This window comes from Homarus americanus, unplaced genomic scaffold, assembly GCF_018991925.1.
Source record: "Homarus americanus isolate GMGI-L3 unplaced genomic scaffold, GMGI_Hamer_2.0 scaffold45698, whole genome shotgun sequence".
Lineage (NCBI taxonomy): Eukaryota > Metazoa > Arthropoda > Malacostraca > Decapoda > Nephropidae > Homarus > Homarus americanus.
Window position 1 is genome coordinate 11371404 of NW_024735554.1, and position 26069 is coordinate 11397472.

At 35.8% G+C, this 26069-nt stretch overlaps 1 protein-coding gene across 2 annotated transcripts in view; it reads left to right on the forward strand.

Annotated features, from left to right (window-relative positions):
- Positions 1 to 25676, forward strand: part of LOC121871519 (solute carrier family 15 member 4-like) — a 54844-nt gene extending 29168 nt beyond the window's left edge. For both annotated transcript variants that reach the window (XM_042373932.1, XM_042373933.1), the window contains 9 exons: positions 2837 to 2958; positions 5037 to 5199; positions 6123 to 6285; positions 12280 to 12430; positions 19535 to 19651; positions 22450 to 22576; positions 22709 to 22790; positions 22999 to 23123; positions 23388 to 25676. In XM_042373932.1, coding sequence (XP_042229866.1) covers positions 2837 to 2958; positions 5037 to 5199; positions 6123 to 6285; positions 12280 to 12430; positions 19535 to 19651; positions 22450 to 22576; positions 22709 to 22790; positions 22999 to 23123; positions 23388 to 23848 — 1511 coding nt within the window. In that variant the 3' untranslated portion in view covers positions 23849 to 25676. The remainder of the gene's footprint in view (positions 1 to 2836; positions 2959 to 5036; positions 5200 to 6122; positions 6286 to 12279; positions 12431 to 19534; positions 19652 to 22449; positions 22577 to 22708; positions 22791 to 22998; positions 23124 to 23387) is intronic.
- The last annotated feature ends 393 nt before the right edge of the window (positions 25677 to 26069 follow it).

Below are 26069 nucleotides of genomic sequence, written 5' to 3' on the forward strand. Positions count from 1 at the left end.
ATACAGTGGTCCCTCGGCCAACGAACACAATCCGTTCCAGCAGGTTGTTCGTTAACCGAAACAATTGTTTCAATGGGTTTTTGGGTAATTGGTTCCAGCTCACCGAAAATTGCCTAAATTCAACAAAAATGGTAGAAAAGTTCACTTACTTTGAGGTGTGTATGTAGAAGGCTCCTGGATGATGATGATGATGGGAATTAGATTGGGGGTGGAGGAGAAGGGAGAAGAGAAGGCATTGGGGTGGAAGAGAAGTCACCCCATGGCGCCATTTCACCCATAAAATTTTAGTTCTCTTGGTGTATTTCAAGATTATTTTCTTTAAGTCAACACTGCACTGCATTATATATTGTCAATATGTAAAATATATTTCAAAATGACCAATAATTTGCTTGGAAACACAGAAAAAAAGCGTTTAGTTGAAGAGAGTCTCAAGCAAGATGTTACCTCCACTGAAAACAGAGAGAGACTAACTCCTGTCTGGTGTGTTGCCAGGCTGGATGGCATGCCAGAAACTAGTTTCTTTACCTTCAATTATGTTCAATAATTGTTAAAATGACTAAAAAAGTTAATATTAAACTTTTATAATTATTGAATAGTATAAACTTCTTGATATTTACTAAAATAGTAAGGAATTCTAGCCCTAGAACCGATTAATGTATTGGCGGACTAATACTAAAGCTGGTTGACCGTCCAGTGCAAGCGAAAACATGTTGAGGTCGGTTCGTAAGAAATTCGTTAACCGAATTTTTGTTCGTTAACCGAATTTAAGAATCTTATGGGAGGCAGTTTGTTAACCGAAATTTCGTTAACCGAGGCGTTCGTTAACCAAGGGACCACTGTAATTATTTTTTGCTTAACATGTACAGTTTATAACAGAATAAGGTTTATATTGCAATCACGTGAAATAACGAATGTACAGGTTGTACCTCTCTAGTCCGGCATTCTATGGTCCGGAAACTCCCGTGGTCCGGAACGATTTTAGTTTGCCCAATAGGTAGATAACCAGCTTTTTTTTTTTTTTTTTTTTTACTTATCTGATTATTATTATTATTATTACAGGAGTATTAAATTTTCGCCCCTCAGGCTCCAATGTGGGTCAGTGACCTGTGCCCAGGTGGGCTAATCCCCGTAAAAAAACAAAAAAAAACGCGGGAAATTAAGGTTTGTTTACATCCGGCAGTTCGGCTCTCTCTCTCTGTTTGTCTATACAGATTACAACATTTAACCCTTCAATATATATGAACAGTAAATAAGTGTTGCTTTCATATTCTTATGTAGAGTAATGACGATATGTTTTCACATGTGCGCACTTACATACGCGATCTCACTTTTTTCTTTAACATTAATGGTTAGCTACTTATATTGTTCCATTTATTAACATTAAATAACATTACTTCAAACAACCATATTAATTTTACATTAATTTTACTACAGCTACAACCAGGGTCTTATTTTCTTTTTTATATGTAGAACCAATCAGTCACTGGTTTTGTAATCAACGAAAACAATGCTGACTCATTTCCTCGTGTGTTTTAATATTCTACGTATTATTAATGAATTGTATTGCTCATTTTGCACACATAAACATTAATTCAATAAAAAAGACATTCAGTAATAAACAATACAGTAATGAATCTTTTGTACATAAGAGAAATGATGCTGTTTACATGATTGTGCACGTCGTCTGAACGTTGGCGGGCCGTTGAAATTCGAGTTTCCGCCATCAAAATTTTAAATTATGGAGTGTTTTTTTTGGTGTCCAAATAAAAAACGTTGAATTAAAAACTCTCGAAATTTAAGAAGCTGCTGTAAGACATTTAACCCTTCAATATGTCTTCAAAGAGACCACGAAGCAGTGAAATTGGTGCAAACGTAAGCGCAAGTCACTATCTGTCCAGGAAAAGGGTGAATTTCCATGGTCCGGCACCGGTCAGGTCCCGAGGTTGCCGGACTAGAGGGGTACAACCTGTATAAAGATGTATAAACATTTTCATTAAACGTAAATTTTTTTATTTCTACTCGCACTTACGTATAGAAATAATTATTTTATTGTGATTACTCATATAAAACAGTTTGTAGATAATTTATTTATAATGCTAATGCAACAAACCCCACCTTTTATCTCAAATAGCAAGTTTGCTATGACTCATTACATACAATTCTCTCTCGTGTGGTGAGGTCAGTGACCAGCCAGACCCCGAGCGTCTTGCTGGAGAGCACCTCCCTAAAACTAATAGTGTTAAAATACCAGAATTCATGAGCTGTATCAAGTGCCATAAATATTTATGTATAAGCAAAGTAAATTCTCCATTCACAGTGTGTGTGGCTGGCCAGCCACCTGATGCAAAGTTGCTACATTTTTTTTTATTTTACAGTACCTGTACATTACTTATATCTACCAAGTAACTCAATGAATTAGTGAGATTAAAAATTTAAAACTTAATATAGTAACTACCGGGTAGATGATAAAAATTATATGTGCATGAGTAATGTTAATATGCCAAGCCAACATTTAAAAGCAATCTATTACATTCAAGTATGTGTGGTTGTGGACTGAACAGCTGACTCACCCGCCGTGTGGCTGAGTGGCGGGTGACAGCAGCACACGGAATGTGAGGTGGTCAAACTCACATGCTAAAAGTCAAATTTTGGTATTTCTGTACAGTACTTTTAATTCTGAAAACAGGCTGATATTTAAGTTTAGATAGATATGTAGATTTATTGAGTTAAATTATCATGTATTTACCACATTGGTTTTGTGTTTTTATTGGTATTGGATATTATACTGTATATTTGTTGATTGTGCTTGTGATAACAGTTCACATAAATTTTCCAGGTGATGATCCAAATGGTCTTCCCAATGCTCCCTGCAAAGTAGCAGTTTACTTATCTGTGACAATTGTAGGTCTGGGTGTTGGCATTGTGAAGAGTAACATCGCTCCATTTGGCGCTGAACAGGTGTGTGATGAGGAATTTTTATGCTTGTACCTGGATGCCATTCATTTCTGATGGGAGATGGTTTACATAATAAGTTTACCTAACTATAAAGAAACAAGTAAATACTTCACTAGACCTTCGGCCCCAACTGTCAAACGTGTCACTGTCACCTCCACCCCCCCCCATCTTCCCAGCCAGGGTTTGGTGGTTTTAGGCTTACAGTTTTTATCTTATATAATATCACAGACTAAAGTTAGAAGAATATAATTTGCATTGCTAGTATCATTGCAAGACAGTGAATAAATTAAATATAAAAGTCATATATTTTGCACAAGAGGTAACAATTTTAGCCTTTTGTAATAAAATTAATTAGGACATGTCAGTTCAGTGACATTTTATATAAGAAAAACTTAGTCACTCTTAAGGATAGATAAATAAATAAGCACTAGACCTTGGCATCAACTGTCAAACATATCACCTCACCTCTCCCCTTCCCTCCAAATCTTCACATCAGCTGATCGCTAGTAAGCAGACCATTTCAAGTCCCATAATTTTAGCTGTGATGATTTATGAGTGTTTGTTTTAACATAATAGAGGTGCTCCTCGTCTTACGACATACTGTACTCGACTTACGACAACCCGGACATACGACCGCCATGGTCGTATAAAATATTTTTCAAATTACGTATTTTCTAGTACCGACTGCATGCGCTGTGTACTGACAATTTTTTTTTTTTGTAATTCCCTTTAAAATGGCTGGCAGGCATAAAAGTGAGAGTTCTCGTGATGCTGAGAGGAAAAAGAGACACCCATTTTAGAATTTCTATGTACTGTATTATTTTCGCATTTTCGACTAACGACCAATTCGACTTTCGACCTGGTCATCAGGAAGGAACCCCGTCGTAAGTCGAGGAGAGACTTCACAAAAAAAACCCAATGTTTTGCTTATTCTAGTAGATGGGCTGAGGTGCATCTGGGTAGACTCTCAGTCTTTTTAGTATTTTGTGTTTCTCTCAAGTACCAAAAAACTAAATTATTCCATTGAAATAACACTTCGATTTCGTGCGAATTCAGTTTAAAGCGACCTCTCTTGGAACGTATCTCGTGTTATATTGACGTTCTACTGTAGTACAGGCAATGACCGTTATACAATGGATTAATATACTGTATGCTCGATCAGTTTTACGATAAAAAAAATTAACAGCATTTAACACTGTGCATAGGCTAAAGGTCAGTTTTACGAATGCTTTTCCTGCATTGTCACTACTATGAAAAACTGATGTGCATTAGCTTGCCATATTCGAAGATATCATGATGCAATGTCGGAATGGCGTAACACATGCGACCCACTCAGGAGGTTCTGCCCATCCCCTGTGATTGCCAGATTAAGCAGTTGAACTGTCACATCACCCAAAGGATGGATTGTGTGTAGAAGAAGCTATTCTTTGTACAGTACATGATAATAATTATACAGTATATACTATACCAGTACTCTAAATGTGAAGAATAAATGGAAATAATAATAATAATAATAATAATAATAATAATAAAAATAATAATAATAATAATAATAATAATAATAATAATACAGTTAAAGAAAAGAAACAAATACTGTGTTGCTATTTGGCAATCATTTCCACGAACATGAGACACAGAACAGCTGAGAAAACCCCCACGCCGCTCCTCACTCTCCCTACCCTGCTCTGTCGGCTAACTGCCAACCACTTAAGAACTGTTAATTCCTTTAATGATTTTGATCTTATGATGATTATTTTGTTTATTTTGTTTGCACATTCTGTATAAATGATAATGTGTGCATGTAAGAGAGCAAAAGAAAATGAAGAAAATTGTGTACATTTACCCTGAATTATGAATTAACATAAATATAGCTCACAGCTCAGCCTTACCCACTCTTGAGTGCTACTGGGTGGCGAGTCGGCTACTCAGTTTCATGCCATTTCTACGTTAAATGTTTCTACTGATCCTGGTCACACGTTACTACAACAATACATTACATTAAAAATAAATTCCTGAGCAACCAATACTGTGTTGTGTATCCATGTGCATTTAAACACTTAATTAAAATTTCTTCCCTGCAGCTAAATACAGCAAATCCACAGAAGACACGGTCATTTTTCAACTGGTTTTATTGGTGCATCAACCTAGGCAGTCTGGTTGGTGTTGGAGTCATCACATACATTGAACAAGACAATCCTGGGATCTGTACCAATGGTTTCTTTTGTGGATACCTTATTTCCTCAGGTAAATTTGCTTTTTTTTTTTTTTTTATTAGGGGTGGATTATTGAAGCAGAATCTAGAGAAAGTAGAGAAAGCAGTAAGGGAGAGTGGTGTAAGACTAATGTAGAAAGTGACAGAGAAGGTCAGTTTGTATCATTTGGTATGAGCTCTTATGGGTTTAATATGGTTGAAGTGTTGAACTGGTGGTTGAAGGGGAGAACCTCAGGTGGTAGTAGGTCACACTGCTGAGGATGGTTGAGCAGCTTTTTTCTGAAATACCAGATGATGCTCCTGTGGTGGTAAGCTAGGATTTGGTTCATTGGGGAGAGATTGTCTTGATAAATAAAGTACTGGAGCCTAAAATGATCTTGGACATTTTCTTCTGTCAAAAAATGAAAAAATAGTTCAGGCACTTATAAAGAAAATCTTAATAGATAGGAAAAGTTAAAATGGAGAGATAGTCAGCAACCTACCTTTTTAGATAAGAATCTTCCTGTACTATGATGCTTTAAGGCCAATTCTGGAAAAAGGATGTGAGTCTGTATGAAGTGTGTACTGTACACCATTATCATTTCTACCCTAGTTTTATCTTGACATAATTTTGGGGATAAACATTTATTGTTTCATATTAATTAACAAATATATACCATATGTATTGCACCCATATATCATTGTAACTGAAATTCCCATGGAACATGGCTCAAATCCTGAACTGGCATGACTAAATAAACTATTTGGTTGTGATTTACGCTTCATATAGAACATATTGGACAATGGATGTTGTTGTTGAGCAGTATTGGAAATTTCATCTGAGTAGACTTGACTTTTGAGCTACTGGTGATACAATATAGGGATTATCACTACAGTAGTGCCCACTTAATCCTGGGATTGAACCTTGATCTAGGTATATTTATTAATTTATTAATTCTTTGTTCTGTACTTACAGTTTGCCTTCTCCTGGCTCTCATCATGTTTATTATACTTTTGCCATGTTATCACATTGTGCCACCTGAGGGCAGTGTGTTGGGCAATATCCTCAAGATCATTTGGGAGTCCTTGCGTGCACAGATTCAACATTGGCGACATATTCGGCCTAATCCCAGTGCCAGGTAATGTTCTAAATTTATGTGTAGATTTTTATGTACAGCAGGGTAACTAGTTCTCATTGTTTGGGAACAAAAACATTGCGTGAAAGTAAATACAGGTATTGTGGAATAGCATGCAGTCTACAGCTGTATGCATTTACATAACAGTAAATAATATTTGTTAATACAGCTCTAGTACAATATAATATTGTGATATAAGACTGTCCTGTACTCTACAGACTAGATGGATCACAAGGTTGATATTCTGTAACTAAAGAGATATACCAGGCCCTAATTTACTTTATTATCTATTATATATTTATTTTGAGAGTTTAGTTTGGTCCCCCACACTGTGTTGTTTACCCTGACAGGTGTGTGATTTGGGATGAAATGTTCTGTAACAAAACATTAAATTATTGATTATTCAAATCAGCAAGTACCGGTAATGTTATTATGTTGTAATAAAAATATGTTAGTTTTTAAGTTGTCAATTTTATTATGTCGTAACGGCTGTCTGTACTCATATCTGAAGTCTGTTGATGGCAGACAGTGAGGAAAATATTAATACAGTGGGGTCTCATTTTATACAGTTCTCGCATGCTCGGTTATCACTTATGCAATTGGTTGAAATGTGACCCTAGTTTTAGCTTATGCGGGTGGTGGTATAGTGTTAATTTAGTGATCTTTTGCTTATTTAGTCTCAAATTGAGCAATTTTAGTTATTTAAATTATTGGACAGTATAAGTTCGTACCATAAGTAATATACAGTACGGTAATATTCTGTTTAGCGCTCAGGATACGTTCCTGGATAATAGCGAGCCATCCAAAACAGTGCTCTAAGGGGTCATTATACCATTGCATATAAAGAGATGGGTTCCTGATGAAATTTTTTTACTTCTGAGATATATGCACTAGTACCTCAACATTCACAAGGGATAGGTTCCTGGGACACCTGCGAATGTAGAAAAAACTTTATTTAAGCCCTCTAAATATTACACAGGTATGTACACTCTCCCGAAAGAATAGTATTTGGAAATGAACACAATAACACGTGCACAGCAGTGTCGGTGCAGTTGGTATTTCTGATTGTGAGTTGCACTTTTCGTTCTTCCTTCTTGCATCTGATGATCACCATGATATCTACAATATACAGTACCATCTATTCTCTACATATTGTAATGAAATAAAATGAATTGTAATACCATATGCAAAACCAATAATGTCAAGTGTAACCCTGCTGATTTATGCACCTTAGATACTATTTCAGCCCCAGGGGATGGGCTGCCAAATAGGAATATATGTTACTAAGGTTTCATTAACCGAGGTTACAATGCAATCGCTTCGAACAAAATATGAAACGCTATGATCCGATGTTTTATTCATTTGCAAATACAGTATAGTAATTACAGGTGTATTATGATGCTATATCCAATTACTGTACAATGACATTATGATTTACTGCATTTCAATATTATTTCTACCTCAATTGATGAGGCAACTATTATGAATATAACGTATCATCTCATGATACGCGCTGGCCACGGAACATTATCTGATACACACTACGAGACGATGTTGCCAAGTACTCTCATGTGATTGACAATCACTATGGAGACATCACAGGCAACACAAGGCAGTATTATCGCCCTTCACGATATAGGCCTAAGCAACAAAGAGATAGCTAACAAACATTGATTTATAGCTGTACTGTTATTCGGAAAGCGACATTTCTCCATGTCTGTCGGTACAAGCTGTGTTTTCCATTGAGTCTCGGCTACTAGTGTTGGTCAGAAAACACCCACTATTTGACTGCCGTTGATATATTTTCGCTACAGTAATATCATCATATTATTCTACTAAAGATGGAGCACGGTGATTCACCATAATTACAGCAAATGCCAGAAATAATAACCGGCAACCTCACAGATACTAGGAAGACAGGCCTACTAGCATAATGCAGGAATCACAATTAGTGATCGGAAATTTTCGTCCATTGTCACGCGTTGTATTGATGAGAAAAGGGACTGATACTTTTGGGTAGAGTGTACATTACTTTATACAGTTGTATTGTGTGTTAATAAAAAATAAATTAAATGACAAGCCAGTAAATGTGGTGTGATGTTTGGGAAGTCCACTGGATTGCAGTAGTGGCGACTCGTCGCCTGATGCCTGCCTTGCACGGCTCATACCGTACCACAACCACTGCGCCATCAACACACACACGAATGCACGCTTGACATACAACACTGTGATTGAGACAAGCGTACATACTGAATATTAGGTTTTCCTGTAACAAACTTATGACTGGGAAGACGATATAACTTATCCCAGTCATAAACGTAATATCAAAATTATGGGAGCAACTTAATTAGCAGTGTTACATATGAATGTAAAGTGTACTTTTCTTACCTCATAATGGCTGCTTTAGAGTCCTCAGTAATGATACTGAAAATATTACTGCTCCTTTAAGACCTCTGGACTGGGATCATCCAGAATGTTTGATGAAGGGCTGGCTTGTGAGTAATTCGTGAGGTGGCAGAGGGTGATGCAGACGACGCTGGGTTAGTTGGTGAGGAGAAAGACGGGAGTGGAGGGAGGGGGCAGGGGTTGGATCTTGGGGTTAAAATCAGTGTTATTGGCAATTGTTTGGCTTTGTTTTAATTCTTTATAAATTTCTTGATAAGGCTGTAAAACATTCTCATTATGCCGCTAAATTTTGATGCTTAATTCCATTGATGGGTCATTGTTGCAAATTATATCTGTTAAATTTTTGGTACACCTGAATCCTGTCCATACACTTAGTGCCTTCCCCATCTTCTCTATACCTTTATCACAGATCTGATGTATAACTTTAGCACTGGTGCACTATGAGCAACACTAGTTCTAATTTCCTTGCCTTTCATCTTTACGGAACGAACAGTTGACTCATTCACGTCAAGTGCACCACCAACCGCTGACACACTCCTGCCTCTAACAAGTTTATCTAACACTTCAGTTTTCCGTGTCAGAGTCATGACTTTCTTAACTTTCTTTGCACCATATGCACTACTACCAGTTAATGGCCTTTTGGGAGTCATGACAGTTATAATGTTACAATTGCTCTCAGATGAGACTAGCGGGAGAGAACAGCCGCGCGAGATACAGCATGATGTCTTGATGTCACATCATGGTGGATGCCCATGGTTTTTAAAATAAGCACCTTAACTTTTTATGTTATTTTAATAGATAAAACCCTTTGAGGTCGTTTCACGGAGTCAAATTCGCGAGAGTTGAACTCTCATATTTTGAGGTTGGTGTACAGTATTGTATATGAAGGGTACAGGTATTAATAAACACAGATTATTACAGTAATGTATCTTTACTAATTAATGAAAAACAAATAAACAATATTGTATCATGAAATACAGTTGTTTGATGAATAGTAGTGATGATTGTAGTAGAACAAGTGTGAAAAGCAGTGTCATTGAGACACATTGCATGGTGGGTGGGTGGGAGGGAAGGAGGCAGGCAGGCATAAGGCAGTGGATAGTACACAGCTCTGCTCTGGTTGAAGCTAATCTATCTCTACATCACTGAAATTATGTTTTAGGTGGTGATAATAGAGGTAGTGGGGATGATGAGGGTGGTGGTAAGATGTGAGGAGGTGATGCATTTATAGGTTCTTTCGTAACACTGCCTGACACTATTGAACGGCTGATATCTACATACAAAACTGAGTGTAATTATAAATGAGCAACATTGTATCCCTTCAACATTACATTACATAACATATTAAAATCTGGAGTGAGAAAGCAGAAAGGTGTGGGTGATTAGAGAGATGGAGTGGAAAGGAGTGGTAACATGCACCAGGTGTGATGCCAAGCGCTCCTCAACAACTGCTCTTTATCCCGCCACCATGCACTTGTACTTCGGTAAACCAAACACAATTTTATGTCTTACAATAAGACTTATACAGTATTACCTCATTTATTATTAAAATATATTCTGTATTATTTTTAATGGGGATACTGTACAGTGGTCTAATCAGATTTGATATAGACCTAATGAAAACTAACAGGCACAATCGTCCAATGAAGTGGTGTCACGATTTTCAGTATGATTAGTTTAAACAGCGGTATTTGGCAACTTGGCGGGAGCCCAGCAAGTGAGTCACCAACTGACCAGTGGGCGGGATGCCGTTGGAGTAGGCTGGTATATTAATGAACTACTGAGCCAAATTTCTCACTCCCTAACTTTTTTCTGGCACTCCTTTCTATTTTCACAGGTAAATGGCTCCAAAACGGGTAACAAAAGTAAAAGAATTATATCCCAATCCATGTTTGAAAGATGAAGAAAATGTGTGCAGGAAAAAAAAAGACAGTCAGTCCAAGGTGGTACAACAACACTTACTTCTAGTGTAGACTATTCTTCACATGTTTAGAAGTTGTTTTAATTTCAGAATAATATGAAATGTATTTGTTACTCTAAAATTATTATTAGTTGAATAAGGTTTCATAGAAGTTAGTAATTTAACCGAGTTACTTTTTTTCATTCATAACAAATGACTGTTAACTGGGAATCTTTAAAGTTTTATATTTTATTCTTGGGTTCTAAATAATACAGTACAGTTCCTTCAGAGTCTAAATGACAATTAATTTTCTTTAAATTACTTGGTGAAAAGGAATCAAGAAACATTTAATTAAGCATAGTTTATCTAGAGCTCAAAATTTTGTTTTGTGAATGCTTCCTGCCTTATGTCATTGTCAATTGTGGTGGTGAATACAGAGTACAGTATATTCTTTAATCATTAATTAAAGCCATGGCATAAACATGGTGATTATGAGTATTATCTCAACTCATATTTTTTATTCAATATTCATTTCAGCTTCAAGCAATTAATGTACACATACCCTTTTCATTTTGACGTCCAGTTATAACTCCACAAATTATTCCTAAACGTCCCTGAGCGATTATCTCTTATTGTAATTTTATTTTCTCAAAATATACTAAATTTTAACCACATGATTTGTTCTTACAATCTTATGAAAAACGACTCTGACCACACCTGTGTAGACGATCCCCACTGCTACCACTACCACTACCACTGCACTGCACTCACACCACTCTCCACGATATAGGCCTACAATTATCTGCATTTACAGTACAGTATATGTAACGCCTCATACGGTCTATATACTATGCTTGCCAGTTTTCCACGTTTAAAATAAAATTCATAGATTGCACTGTATAACTATCGATTGATAGTCATATAAACTGTATTCAGGTGGTGTTACTATGGTAGTGTTGGGTCACTGTGTGGGTGTTTGGTCAAGGCTAGCTAGAGCAGCTATCAAAAGAATTCTAGAGTAAGTAGGTTAAAGGATGTCGGTTTTGATATAATCTTATGTGTCTGTTTTATATCAGTAAGAACTGACATTTTAAACTTAATTAGTAAGAGTTTGCTACTGACAGACATTAAGTGCACCTCCAATGCAGGGCCATGGGACACAATTATTGAAACTTACGAGGCATTAATACTGCCAAAATGATATTGTAAGGTCTGTGTTTATTTGTTGGGACATCTATGTAATATACTGTCATTTACAGATCATTTAGAGATTGATAAAGTAGGCTGTTGTAGACCAAAGGATAGACTGGCCATAGCCCTGTATAGGTCCCTCCCTAACTGTCATTTATCTTCACATAATATAGTCACCAATCTTGCCATCAGTTTTGGAAGGTTAAGTTGGTTACCCAAAGTCAATCAAGAGTAACGGTCTGGTGAGTCCAGTACAATGCCTGTATAGCAATTTTAACACGTGTTAAAGGGTATCGCGTGAGTGGATTTCTGATGCGCAGATGCTTACCAGTACGATATACCCGCACAAAATTAGACCGCACTGGATTGTTACTAAAACATTACTGCACTACCTCTGTTCTCAGCCATTGGATTACATAGTCATCATTGAATTTCATCTGGAAATGGTAATAGGTATTCTACTTAAGCATTCTTATCCTTTGTACTTTTCTTCTATACAGCCCACTACATTTGGAGCCAAGATTTTTGGACAGAGCAAAGATACGGTTCGGTGGTTCCTTCCATGAGTCAGCAGTAGATGATGTGCGGTCACTTGGGAAGCTGCTTAATGTCTTCATTGCTCTTATACCCTACTGGCTGGTTTACTTTCAGGTATCAGGTGTTTTGGTTTTATTTGCTTATTTATAATTTCATCTCTAACAAAAGCTGGAGAGGTATTGTCATGATTTGTACACTCTCTGTGTGTCTGGTGTGTGCCTTAATAAGTGATCTACTTTAATGAAGAGCATTTTTAGTAAACCCACAGTTTCTTTTATTTTTTACCCTCTTTGCCATTGATGAGCTAGTTAGCTGCTTAGGTAGTCTGTTACATCTCTGTTACACAATGTTGGCAAGTACTGGGCATGTACTGGCTCCAGAATGTGTCTGTACCTTCACCAGTGATGGTCTAATCTGGTCTTGAAAGAACTCACACTCAGTGCCGTCACAACATTCTCTGGCAGATTATTCCAGAACTTTAAAATTCTCACTCTACACGGTTTGCCCTGACAATTTTCTTCAACTTTGAGCTGTGACCTTGAGTGGGGTGGGCGACCACCAGCTTAAGGTGACACTCGACTGAGTACAGTAGTGCCCTCTGAAATGTTTATAAACTTCAATTGAGTCGTGCCTTGCCTGCCCATAGTATAAGCTAGGCATTTGCAGGTGTTCTAATCTCTCTGGGTAACTGAGATGCCATAGTGCAGGCACCAGTCTGGTGGTACTTCTTTGGACATTTTGAATTAACTGACAGTCTCTCGCATATCTCAGGGACCAGATGGGGTGACAGTACTCCAGATAAAGGAAGCACCTCACTCTTGAAAAATGTTAATAGGGACTGACCATCTAGGTATTTGAATGACCTTCTTGTAAGACCTCCACACACTTGCCACACAGTTTCATGGTGGAAAACCATAGATACTGTATTTAAAATTTCATACCTTATAATAATTATTTTATTTTTTTATTTTTGCATTTTCTGTATGTAGGATTGTGTGTGCATGTAACTGAGTAAAAAAAGAAGAAGTAAATTACATACAGTACATCTACCTTATGATAATCACCGATATTTATTTTATTTGTTGAATTTTATTAATATTTATATATATATTTTTTGTACCTTTTGTATGTAAGATAGTCTGTGTAACAACAACAACAACAACAAAAATTACATATATTTACCCTAAATTCTGAGTTAAAAAATAACCATAACTTAATATACAACTTAAGGATGGGGAATGGGTTGAAATTTCCCCACTCGCCTTGGGAATTATTTGGCTTTCATTTTAAATACACTAATACATTCCAGATAAATGGTCCCATACTTGTATACTAAACAGAGTTCAGTTTTTCAGATTCTTTTTATACCCAAAAACTCCTTATACTGAACTGCCTGCTCACCAATTATTTTGGTATAGAGAGATACTGTAATACTGTACTGTATTGATTTTCTAGCATCCTAGGAGTTAGTGTGAGGTGTTTAGCTAGTGGGTTAGAAGTGTTTAATTAATTATTGGAGGTTATCACGGAAAAATCATCATCCGGCAAAATCAAAGGTCAACCTGTATCTGTAAATATGAAATTCATCTACCAGACTGCCTCTGCATCCTTTTGCTCCACTCTTGGATTTTTGTTTCACACACACACACACACACACGCACGCACGCACTATAGTCTGGGATTACGCGGCTAATTTAACCCATGGAGGTCCGCGTATAACGCGAAACGCGTAAATAAAATAACAGAACATATGGGATTTATTGAAATAGAGACTGGGGCGACCACCAGACTACCCTTTTTCTGACACAATACCTGCTTTGTAGTACAAATAACATCTTAATTTTATGATAGTATGCACACACAATTAATATTTAAGAAAAATATCAATAATATTAGGTTTTTTAACACTTAAATTAGTAGAAGAGATGGCTGGGCACACGGGGATGGGGGGTTGGTTCCGAGGCAGAGGGCAGATTATTGGCCCTCACCTGTATCACTTGTATCAATTGTATCACTATCCACCACAGAGGCTAGCAGGGCCTCCTTGTCAAACCCCTCAAAGTCCATATCCTCACTATCACTGACTTGGGCTGGCTGTGGTGAGTGAAGAACTTGGTAATGTTTTGTTGACGGGTGACAATGGGACTGACGCAGTCAAGGTCATCGACTCATCGCCCCTGGTGGCAGGGCAAGCAAAGTTAAATAGACCAATCACAGCTCGCGGCAGAGGGGGTGCGAGGGTGGTAAGGATACATGACCCATTCACAGTCCGCGACGTCATCGGCACGAGTCTGACGTCAGTGGTGACGTCAGCGACCAGCAGATTGCCTGCTACTTGCCGCGTAAATTAAGGAATGTACCGTGTAACTAATAATTGGCTCGTCTGGCCAGGTGCCGCGTAAATGGCCAAACGCGTATAAAATATCCGCGTAAACCTAGACTATACTGTGTGTGTGTGTGTGTGTGTGTGTGTGTGTATATATATATATATATATATATATATATATATATATATATATATATATATATATATATATATATATATATATATATATATGTATATATATATGTAATATATATATGTATATATATATATATATATATATATATATATATATATATATATATATATATATATATATATATATATATATATATATATATATATATATATACAGTATTACCCCGCTTAACGCGCTTTCACTTAACGCGTTTTCGCATATACGCGGTGCCTTGCCAAAGCTGAACTTTCACTTAACGCGGCATTTTTCATCATATACGCGGTGAGTGTCCGGCTCGAGAGCTATTTTTAGATTCGCACCACCCCCCACCCGCCACCCTGCCTGACTGCCTGTTTTAGCTCATAAAATTCATACAAATTACCCAGCCAGAATATAATTTACATTGCTGGAATTCTTATAATTTGGTGATCATTTTGAATATAAACAACATATATTTTGCATTAAACATACAATTTTTAGATAAAAATTGTTCTCTAGGTAATTATGTTATCTTTTGTCCAAAATATATGACATTTATATTCAAAATATTCCTGGTCTTACAAGGAATCCAGCAATGTCAATTATATTATCCTAACTTTAGTTTGAGGTATTATTTATTAAAATTTAGTGGTTATCCCACACATCTCCTTGGGACGGTTGGTGGGGGGTGGGGGGGAGGGAGGGACCGACCGACCGACCATCTGTTACCCTGTGAAGAATTATTTTTTTTTTTATTAACTGAAGATATTTGTTTTAGCTCATAAAATTCATACAAATTACCCGGTCAGAATATAATTTACATTGCTGGAATTCTTATAATTTGGTGATCATTTTGAATATAAACAACATATATTTTGCATTAAACATACAATTTTTAGATAAAAATTGTTCTCTAGGTAATTATGTTATCTTTTGTCCAAAATATATGACATTTATATTCAAAATATTCCTGGTCTTACAAGGAATCCAGCAATGTCAATTATATTATCCTAACTTTAGTTTGAGGTATTATTTATTAAAATTTAGTGGTTATCCCACACATCTCCTTGGGACGGTTGGTGGGGGGTGGGGGGGAGGGAGGGACCGACCGACCGACCGACCATCTGTTACCCAGTGAAGAATTTTTTTTTTTTTATTAACTGAAGATATTTGTTTTAGCTCATAAAATTCATACAAATTACCCGGTCAGAATATAATTTACATTGCTGGAATTCTTATAATTTGGTGATCATTTTGAATATAAACAACATATATTTTGCATTAAACATACAATTTTTAGATAAAAATTGTTCTCTAGGTAATTATGTTATCTTTTGTCCAAAATATATGACATTTATATTCAAAATATTCCTGGTCTTACAAGGAATCCAGCAATGTCAATTATATTATCCTAACTTTAATCTGAGGTATTATTTAATACTAAATGTTAAAAACTCTTGAATGGAGGATTGGTGGGGGGTGGAGGGAGGGTTGGGACTGACCACGCGGTTGGAAGAGGGGGGGAGGCAAGGTGGGGTACTTTGATTGACAGATAGTGTTGAAGAATATTTTTTTTTTTTTATTAACTGTAGATATTTGTTTTAGCTCATAAAATTCATACAAATTATCCGGCCAGAATATAATTTACATTGCTGGAATTCTTATAATTTGGTGATCATTTTGAATATAAACAACATATATTTTGCATTAAACATACAATTTTTAGATAAAAATTGTTCTCTAGGTAATTATGTTATCTTTTTGTCCAAAATATATTTTTCAGAGGGAACTTTTCATAAGGTACAACTGATATATATATATATATGATATATATATATATATGATATATATAATATATATATGATATATATATATATATATATATATATATATATATATATATATATATATATATATATATATATATATATATATATATATATATATATATATATATATATATATATATATATATAATATATATATATATATATATATATAATATATATATATATATATATATATATAATAAGAAATGTACCCCACTTCATCACAAGTGTCAATAAAACCCAGAGGGTACCGTGTTAAGTGAAAACCAAAACCGCATTAGGTGAACAACAGAACATATGGGATTAATTCCAATAGAAACCGGCCCGACCCCCAAACTCCACTTTTTGACGACACATAATTATGTTTTAGTAAAAATAACATCTTAATTTTATGATGGTACATGCACACAATTAATACTTAAGAGAAATACAGTCGCCAAGTTAATGTCCATTCAAATAATGGACTCAACTCCCTCCCCCTCTTCTCACACTACACTGCTGGCTCTTCCCTCTCTGAGAAATTTTTGGGGGAAAACCACTAAATTTTAATAAATAATACCTCAAACTAAAGTTAGGATAATACAATTGACATTGCTGGATTCCTTGTAAGACCAGGAATATTTTGAATACAAATGTCATATATTTTGCACAAAAAATATTATATTTACTCAGAGTAAACTTTATATCTAAAATTTGTATGTCTAATGCAAAATCTATGATGTTTATATTCAAAATGATCACCAAATTGTAAGAATTCCAGCAATGTAAATTATATTCTGGCCGGGTAATTTGTATGAATTTTATGAGCTAAAACAAATACAGTGACCCCTCGGTTAACGAACTCAATCCGTTCCAGAAGGTCGTTCGTTAACCGAAAAGTTCGTTAACCGAAACCATTGTTTCAATGGGTTTTTGGGTAATTGGTTCCAGCTCACCGAAAATTTCCTAAATTCAACAAAAATGGTAGAAAGGTTCACTTACTTTGAGGTGTGTATGTAGAAGGCTCCTGGATGATGATGATGATGATGATGATGGGATTTAGAATGGGGGTGGAGGAGAAGGAAGAAGAGAAGGCATTGAGGTGGAAGAGAAGTCACCCCATGGTGCCATTTCACCCATAAAATTTTAGCTCTCTTGGTGTAATTCAAGATTATTTTCTTTAAATCAACACTACACCGCATTATATATTGTCAATATGTAAAATATATTTCAAAATGACCAATAATTTGCTTGGAAACACAGAAACAAAGCGTTTAGTTGAAGAGAGTCTCAAGCAAGATGTTACCTCCAGTGAAAACAGAGAGAGACTAACGCCTGTTTGTTGTGTTAAGAGGCTGGATGCCACGCATTAAACTAGTCACTTTACCTTCAATTTGTTCAATAATTGTTAAAATGACTAAAAAATTGAATATTAAACTTTTAAAATTATTGAATAGTATAAACTTCTTGATATTTACTAAAATAGTAAGGAATTTAAGCCCTAGAACCGATTAATGTATTGGCGGACTGACACTAAAGCTGGTTGCCTGGTCAGTGCAAGCGAAAACATGTTGAGGTCGGTTCGTAAGAAATTCGTTAACCAAATTTTTGTTCGTTAACCGAATTGAAGATCCTTATGGAAGGCAGTTGGTTAACCGAAATTTCGTTAACCGAGGCGTTCGTTAAACGAGGGGTCACTGTATCTTCAGTTAATAAAAAAAATAATATTCTTCACGACACTATCTGTCAATCAAAGTACCCCAACTTGCCTTCCCCCCTCTTCCAACCGTGCAGTCAGTCCCAACCCTCCCCCCCACCCCCCACCAATCCTCCCTTCAAGAGATGTTGGGTGAAAAACTAAATTTTAACATTTAGTATTAAATAATACCTCAGATTAAAGTTAGGATAATATAATTGACATTGCTGGATTCCTTGTAAGACCAGGAATATTTTGAATATAAATGTCATATATTTTGCACAAAAGATAACATATTTACTCAAGAGTAAACATTACATCTAAAATTTGTATGTCTAATGCAAAATCTATGATGTTTATATTCAAAATGATCATCAAATTATAAGAATTCCAGCAATGTAAATTATATTCTGACCGGGTAATTTGTATGAATTTTATGAGCTAAAACAAATATCTTCAGTTAATAAAAAAAAAATATATTCTTCACAGGGTAACAGATGGTCGGTCGGTCCCCCCCCCCACCAACCGTCCCAAGGAGATGTGTGGGAAAACCAGAATATTTAACTTTTTAGTAATAAATAATACCTCAAGCTAAAGTTAGGATAATATAATTGACATTGCTGGATTCCTTGTAAGACCAGGAATATTTTGAATACAAATGTCATATATTTTGCACAAAAAATAACATATTTACTCAGAGTAAACATTTTATCTAAAATTTGTATGTCTAATGCAAAATCTATGATGTTTATATTCAAAATGATCATCATATTGTAAGAATTCCAGCAATGTAAATTATATTCTGGCCGGGTAATTTGTATGAATTTTATGAGCTAAAACAGGCAGTCAGGCAGGGTGGCGGGTGGGGCAAATCTAAAAATAGCAAAAGGATGCCGAGGCAGTCTGGTAGATGAATTTTCTATTAACAGGATCATGTGCCTTTACTCATTTTATTAGGCAAGTATTAAATTTATATGTCTTGTGATTTGTGCCTCATGAATTATTTTGTGATGTAACTTTGCAAGAGGTTTATTGACATATGTTATCCTGTAATCTGAGAATTTATGTCTCTTTATGGTCAGTAAATTTTCCCATTGTTCTGTATAGCTTGCACAGTGGGCCTGTAGCTGATACAGAATCTCTGTGTAGAGTATATAGTATTGGTGTTATACTTATATACTGGCTTATTAAAAAAATCTGGCTATTACGGTACACATAATTTTTTTTTTTACAGATGGAGACCAGTTTTCAGGCCCAGGGGTTGCACATGCGCTTCTCTATTTATGGCTCGAACCACACCAATGAGACAGAGGAACAGATGCTCGAGGAACTCAAGATGAGAAAATTCAGTGTGAGTTTGGTCTTCATATGAATGTTTTATTATATCTGTGTTCATCATGTGATGCATACGTGTTACCCCACCAACTTGAAATATGGCAAGATAAAGTACAGTACGTAGTCTTATTTTGTGTGTTTAGTTTTTCTGTTAGACATTTTGTTTTTATGCATCTTCATGGTAAATGGTTAGTGTAAAAACATTTATTCAATGATAGTATGGTCATTAGTTTGGAAACAATTGTCCCTCCCAATTTGGGGCTGTCATGCTTCTTGAATTATAAAGGCATGAATGTAGGTTTCCCAAGAAATTTGTACTAATAGTTCCTAAGCCGATTGGGATACAACTGCCTTGTTATTCTGACAACTATTTTTTTCCTTTTCAATTTGATGTACTGTGTAACTCATAAGATGGTTACTTTCACTCCTTATACACCGAACCGTGTTATTGTGCAGTAAACAACCTGGTCATGCCATAGCTAACTGTAGAAAATTAGCCATTAAATGCAATTCCTGTGGCCAAAGCAGACCTATTCTCCATGTCAGTGTTGTCCCTAATGCAATGGAATTACAGTATTTGACCCTCATGCCAGTGACAAACTTAATTCAGTGCACACACATTCTGGAGTTGCTCCTCCTAACATACCACCTTCATTTTGACCATTTTGTTTGCAAGGTCTCCTAGACCAAAAGGAATCAGTTCCAGCCATCTCTCCCTGTTACTGTTCTGTGAGACACCGGTTCTGATTTATCTTGCATACTTAAGAGGGCTGTTACCAACTTTGATTGTCATACGAGCTCTCCCCCATTCGAATTAACCATAGAATACAAATTAGTCAAATTCATTTGTTTAATGCTACTTAGGTAACATGTAATTGTAGGAGGACCAAGTTGTGTGACTATATTATTATTCATTTATATTGTATAAGGTGCATTCAGAAACATTACTTAAAGAATATAGTTTGCAATTTTCATTAATTGTATTGTTTTGGGGGGAAAAGAAGGTAAAAATCCACACAAAAGATATGAAAAGATCACACTTGGGAACGCATCTCATTATTATTGCTTTATTTTAATGGTAATTAATGATTCGTGATAACACAATGCACCTTACACTGCAATATTGGAGGACACATTAACGTCGTTATTCAAGGCTTTACTGTATCAAAAGCAGATTCGGGGGGGTTCGTTCAGACCCCCTTTCAGCAGAAAATTCTAATACTTTTTCGGAAATGCAGTATTGTACACAGGCTTTTTTGTATTGTAAAAAGTAATTGCTCTTTACTTCAGAATATTTTCTAATATCATGTGCACATGGCTTCAAAATGGCCGCAAAATGCCATTTTGAGGTATGTTCCCCCACCCACAATTTTGCTAATGAAAACCTCAAGAGTATTAATTTGTACTACGGTATGTGCTTATATTTTTCATCAATACATATTATACTGCAGAAATAATGTATGCCATAAGAAACACTCTTCTACTTTGTACAATTCTCTTATCCTTCTCCTGTTTTATCAGCTGGGGTCACATGTGTAAATATTTACAGCTAGCAAAAAGGTGTATAAACTTTTATCCATGGCATCTGTTTTAATTTTGTTTGAAACATGAATTTGATACCATAATGATTCTGAATAAATTCTCTCCAAGATTGATTATAAACATATACGTACACTGGAATCTTTAAACAAAATATTGCTACACTATATAATGATGGGAACTCAATTATTTTATAATACAAATAAATGTGTATACCAGAGTTCTAAATAAGTTAGAAACAAATTTTTTTCCAAAAATAATACTGAAGAGTCAGAAGTTTTGAAGAAAAAGTCAAGATAATTTAATTATTAAGGAGTGGCATATTGATCTCTGAAGTTGCATGCTGGTTCCATGTGAATAAGTCATATGTGTGCTCCTTCAAACATCATGAAAGTTAGATACGCAAAGCCCTTTTGATTTTTCTTTTATAAAATTTTGATTTATAATATTTATGTGCTGTACTGTCATTTACAGCATTGATCGTTAAACCTGTTTCACTACTGTACAGGGCACATAGTTTGTGGAGTTCACTCAGTTGTTTACCTTGGATAAAGCTACTTTAGTATAGATAAGGGGTAATATGTACTGTATATATACAGGGGGACCCGAATACATTATGCCAAAAATTCCCTCTTATGCGAGGTTCCCAGAACGTGACCGTCACATGCTTTGAGACCATACTGTATTCCTTAAAATCACGTTTTGGTATTACAGTATTGCAGTTTCAGCCCCAACTCAGTTAGAGCAATTTAGTGGTGGGGGGGGGGGGGTTAACTCAGTAACCATTCGTTTGCAACAGAAATAAAGGTCAAATTCATGTGAGTCAGACCAAATACTGTGGGAAAAAAACAAATTATGGTCAAACAGTAGTTTGGGCTGAAACTGAAAATTTTCCCCAATTATTTTTTTTTTATTTGGTAAATACTCACTAGACGTTAATGAAATATTATTACAAATTAAGTGGAGTTAACATTAACCAAAAAGAAAGAGTAAGGTATGTGTTGGTAGCAGGTAGGTATACAAAGAGTGTGATCAAATTATATGAGTAGGTTCCCTAGTGGGCCCACACAACGAGAAACTGTATGTTCAAACCTGCTGACCTCTTGGACCATGTGGGTAGATTTTGTAAAAATTTAAAATTTTTATACGATTGGCCAGAAACTGTTTGAAACTTCTGGATATTTTGCTGAAAAATGTACAAATTAGCCAGTACTGTTCTTTGAATTTATGGAGACTGAATTAGTTAGGTTCTAGTGAACTTGTTTTCATTGACAGGTCCCAGCTGCATGGCTTACATTGTTCAACCAACTATTCCTGATTGGAGCCATCCCACTTTTGACGAGTTTTCTGTATCCAGTGATGGATAGAGCAGGCATACGCATGTCCATGCTTTTCAGGATTGGTATGTCCTTTTTCTTTGTATGGTAGCAGAATCATATTTCTATAAACTGCCAGTTAATTGATAATGACCTAATTTTAGTATTCAAGTTTTGGTAATTTTAGATGAATAAAATCAACTTGGTCTCCTATGTAGGCATTGGTATGGTGTTCAGTATATTGGCCGTGATGACTGCTGGAGGTCTGGAGTCGTACAGAATATTCCTCTGGAGGACTGAGTAAGTTACAACAAAGATATTTTTTCTTTCCATTCATGCTGAGAGGGACCTTGAAATGATGATGTTTTTTTGCATTTATATCCATGTGTCTGACTTTATGCAGACAATAACAAAGAAAATTTAAACCTTTAGCCCTTTTTCTTTGCACTTAATACAGATATTAAGTTTTGGTATTTGTATACTAATAATGTAATTGATTTTGTTTCAGTAATTCTACTCATATTGAGCAGATTGTGGGTAATGTAACTTACAACGCTGTCAACATTTCCATATTTTGGCAAATTCCTCAATATGTTCTGGTTGGAGCAGCGGAGCTCTTTGCGAGCATTGCAGGTGGGATGCAAAATTACTTTTGCTGAAATTCCAATAATTTTTTGTATATTTCATAGTGATTATGTAATAGTTATTTTTTTTCACTTTTGCCAGTCTTTATCCACTGCAGTGCAGAGTGGCCAGAATCAAAAGCAAATATTTACAGATTCTCTCTTCATTCACTGTCATTGATTCTTAATGCTGTAACAGATGTGTTGTGTTGCATTGTTTCTTTGTCCTGATGTAAGAGAGAGTTTTATTTTATATCAAATTTTCTACTTTTAGGTTTGGAATTTGCTTATTCTGCTGCCCCCCGGACCTTCCAAGGCATGATCATGGGGTTATTTTACACCATGGAAGGCATTGGTTCCCTTTTGGGCACGGCGCTGCTCCACGTAGTAAGTCCGTTCTGGCTCAACAACTTGACTGACTATGGCAACATCAATGACAACCACCTTGACTTTTATCTCTACTTTCTGGGTATCCTGCAGTTCACAACCTTTTTGATCTACTGTGGCTCACTCTACATGCAGAGGTTTTCACTACGACCGATAGCAATGCCACGTACGAGAAGAGGCCATAGAAGGAGACACGCGGTTGATCCACTAACTGGCCGGGGAGAAAGTGGTGCAAGTGTTTTGAAAGAGGAGGATGAAGAGGATGAGGAAGAAGGAATTGAAGACTCTGATGAGGAAGAGGAGGACAAGGAAGATGTAAGACAGAGTAATACTCAGTTGCTGTTGTGAGGATGTGTTATGATCTTTTCTGTTAAGTCTCTTGTAAATATTGAATCTCACCACTTGAACATTTTCACTAAAAAACTTAGAGTAATTTTGATGGTTAATTTTATGTTAACTTGGTTATAATTTTTTTCAGCTTCCTTACCAACTGCTAAAGGTGTCTGTTATTATTCATATTTAAAAAATAGGCTTTAATAAGTTTTTCTATTGTTTGTTAGGATGGACATGTCTGCTTTTATTAATATATTTTACTTCTTTTTCTGAACAGTATATACAGATTTTGAATATTTTAAAATCAGCACTCACACAGGTTAATATGTAGTGGGTTAACTACTTGAACTATGTTAGCCACATCTCCTTCATGAATTGTACTGGAACCTTTGTGGGTGCGCATGATGTCAATTTAGTGTTTATTTCAGAGAACTTGTCTGCTGATGAGTACCTTGTCTTTATATTTATGGTTTGACATAACCTGGCTTTTGTTTTTATTTTTTATTCACAAGCCCTATTCTGTTATTGCTTAAGGTGGTGAGAAGTCAAGACCAGTCTAGACTCTGTTATTCATTGTTTCTAGCTACCATACTTTTTGTGTATAAAATTCATTATGTTTTTTAAGCTTTCTCTGGTTTATGCATCGTGGCCAGAAATAAAAGCAGATATACATAAACATTTTCCCAGCATTAGTTGTCATTCAATCATTATAACTGCAGTAAAAAATGGTCTGATATGATACTCCATGTCCAATCTCCTCACTACCAGTTCAACCATTACCCCATCCTTCCACTTCTCTATGATACATCATTTACATTCCATTTGCTGACAAGTCCACTCCCAGATCTCAGAAACATTCTACTTCATCCATTCTAGCCCTTCAAGGTAATATTTTGTATTCTTATCCTTCTCTATATTTTCAGCACTTTTTTTCCACTCTCACTATCAACCTTTTCGTAGCAAACACTCTTTTGAACTTACTCGCTAATATTTGATAACCTTTATTCTGAAATGCCCATGAAGACAATGCCATGCAAACACGTGCAGACTCACCTTCCATTCACATGCCATACCATTATTCACCAAACTTGCACCTCCATCCATCATTTCAACTTTCACTTGTTTTACAGTACGTACTGTATTGTTTTGTCCATGAAAATAGTAAACAAACTTGCTGATACTACACATCATTAATGTAGATATACTTTTACAGGGAATTAGGCTCCTACTTCTAACAAATTCTTAGGGGGAGTGTCCGGTTGAAAATATGATGAAAACCGGAAAATTACGAAAATATTCAGAAAAATTCCCGAGGAAAGCTGTTGCCTATTGCAATATGCTGACTTGTTTTTATTGCATAATTCGTAATATTTGTGTAGTAATGCATGCTTGTTCTACCCCCCTTCATTCTGTTTACATAGGAAAAGCTGTCAAAAAGTATTTATAATAATATTTTGGTGTAAAGTACACCTTGTCACATAACAGTTCAAACAGTTCAACGAAATAAAGGACAGTTCACTTATGGATTTGACGTTATGTCTCATCCTTTGACATTCCCTTGCAATGAATTGACGCTGTAACAAAATAGTTTGACAGATGACTTACAAATTATTGACAAAGCACTAAGGATATTGACAGTGATGATAAAAGATTGGATAGTTTTACACATATATTTGACAATTAACATAAGCTTTGAATGGCATATACAGAACAGTATAGTCTTGATTTACGCGGTCAATTGAACCCGTGGAGGTCCGCATAAAACGAGAAACGCGTAAACGAAATAACAGAACATATGGGATTAATTTAAATAGAGACTGAGCCGACCCCAGACTACCCTTTTTCTGACACAATACGTACCTTGTAGTAAAAAGAACATCTTAATTTTATGATGGTGTAAACACACACATAATATATAAATAAAAAACTACACTACTGTACAAATATAAAGGTGTTTAACACTTACGCTAGTAGAAGAGATGGGTCGGCACACGGGGATGGCGGCTGGTTCCGAGGCAGAGGGCAGATTAGTGGCCCTCCGGTGAATCACTAGTATCACTATTCACAGAGGTTTGCAGGGCCTCCCTGACAAACCCCTCAAAGTCCATATCGTCACTGTCACTATCACTGACTTGGGCTGGCTGTGGTTGTGGTGGATTGCGGGCGAAGAACTCCGTAATATTACGTTGATGACTAGCATTGATGTTGTCGTGATACATCTGGATATACGGCTCCA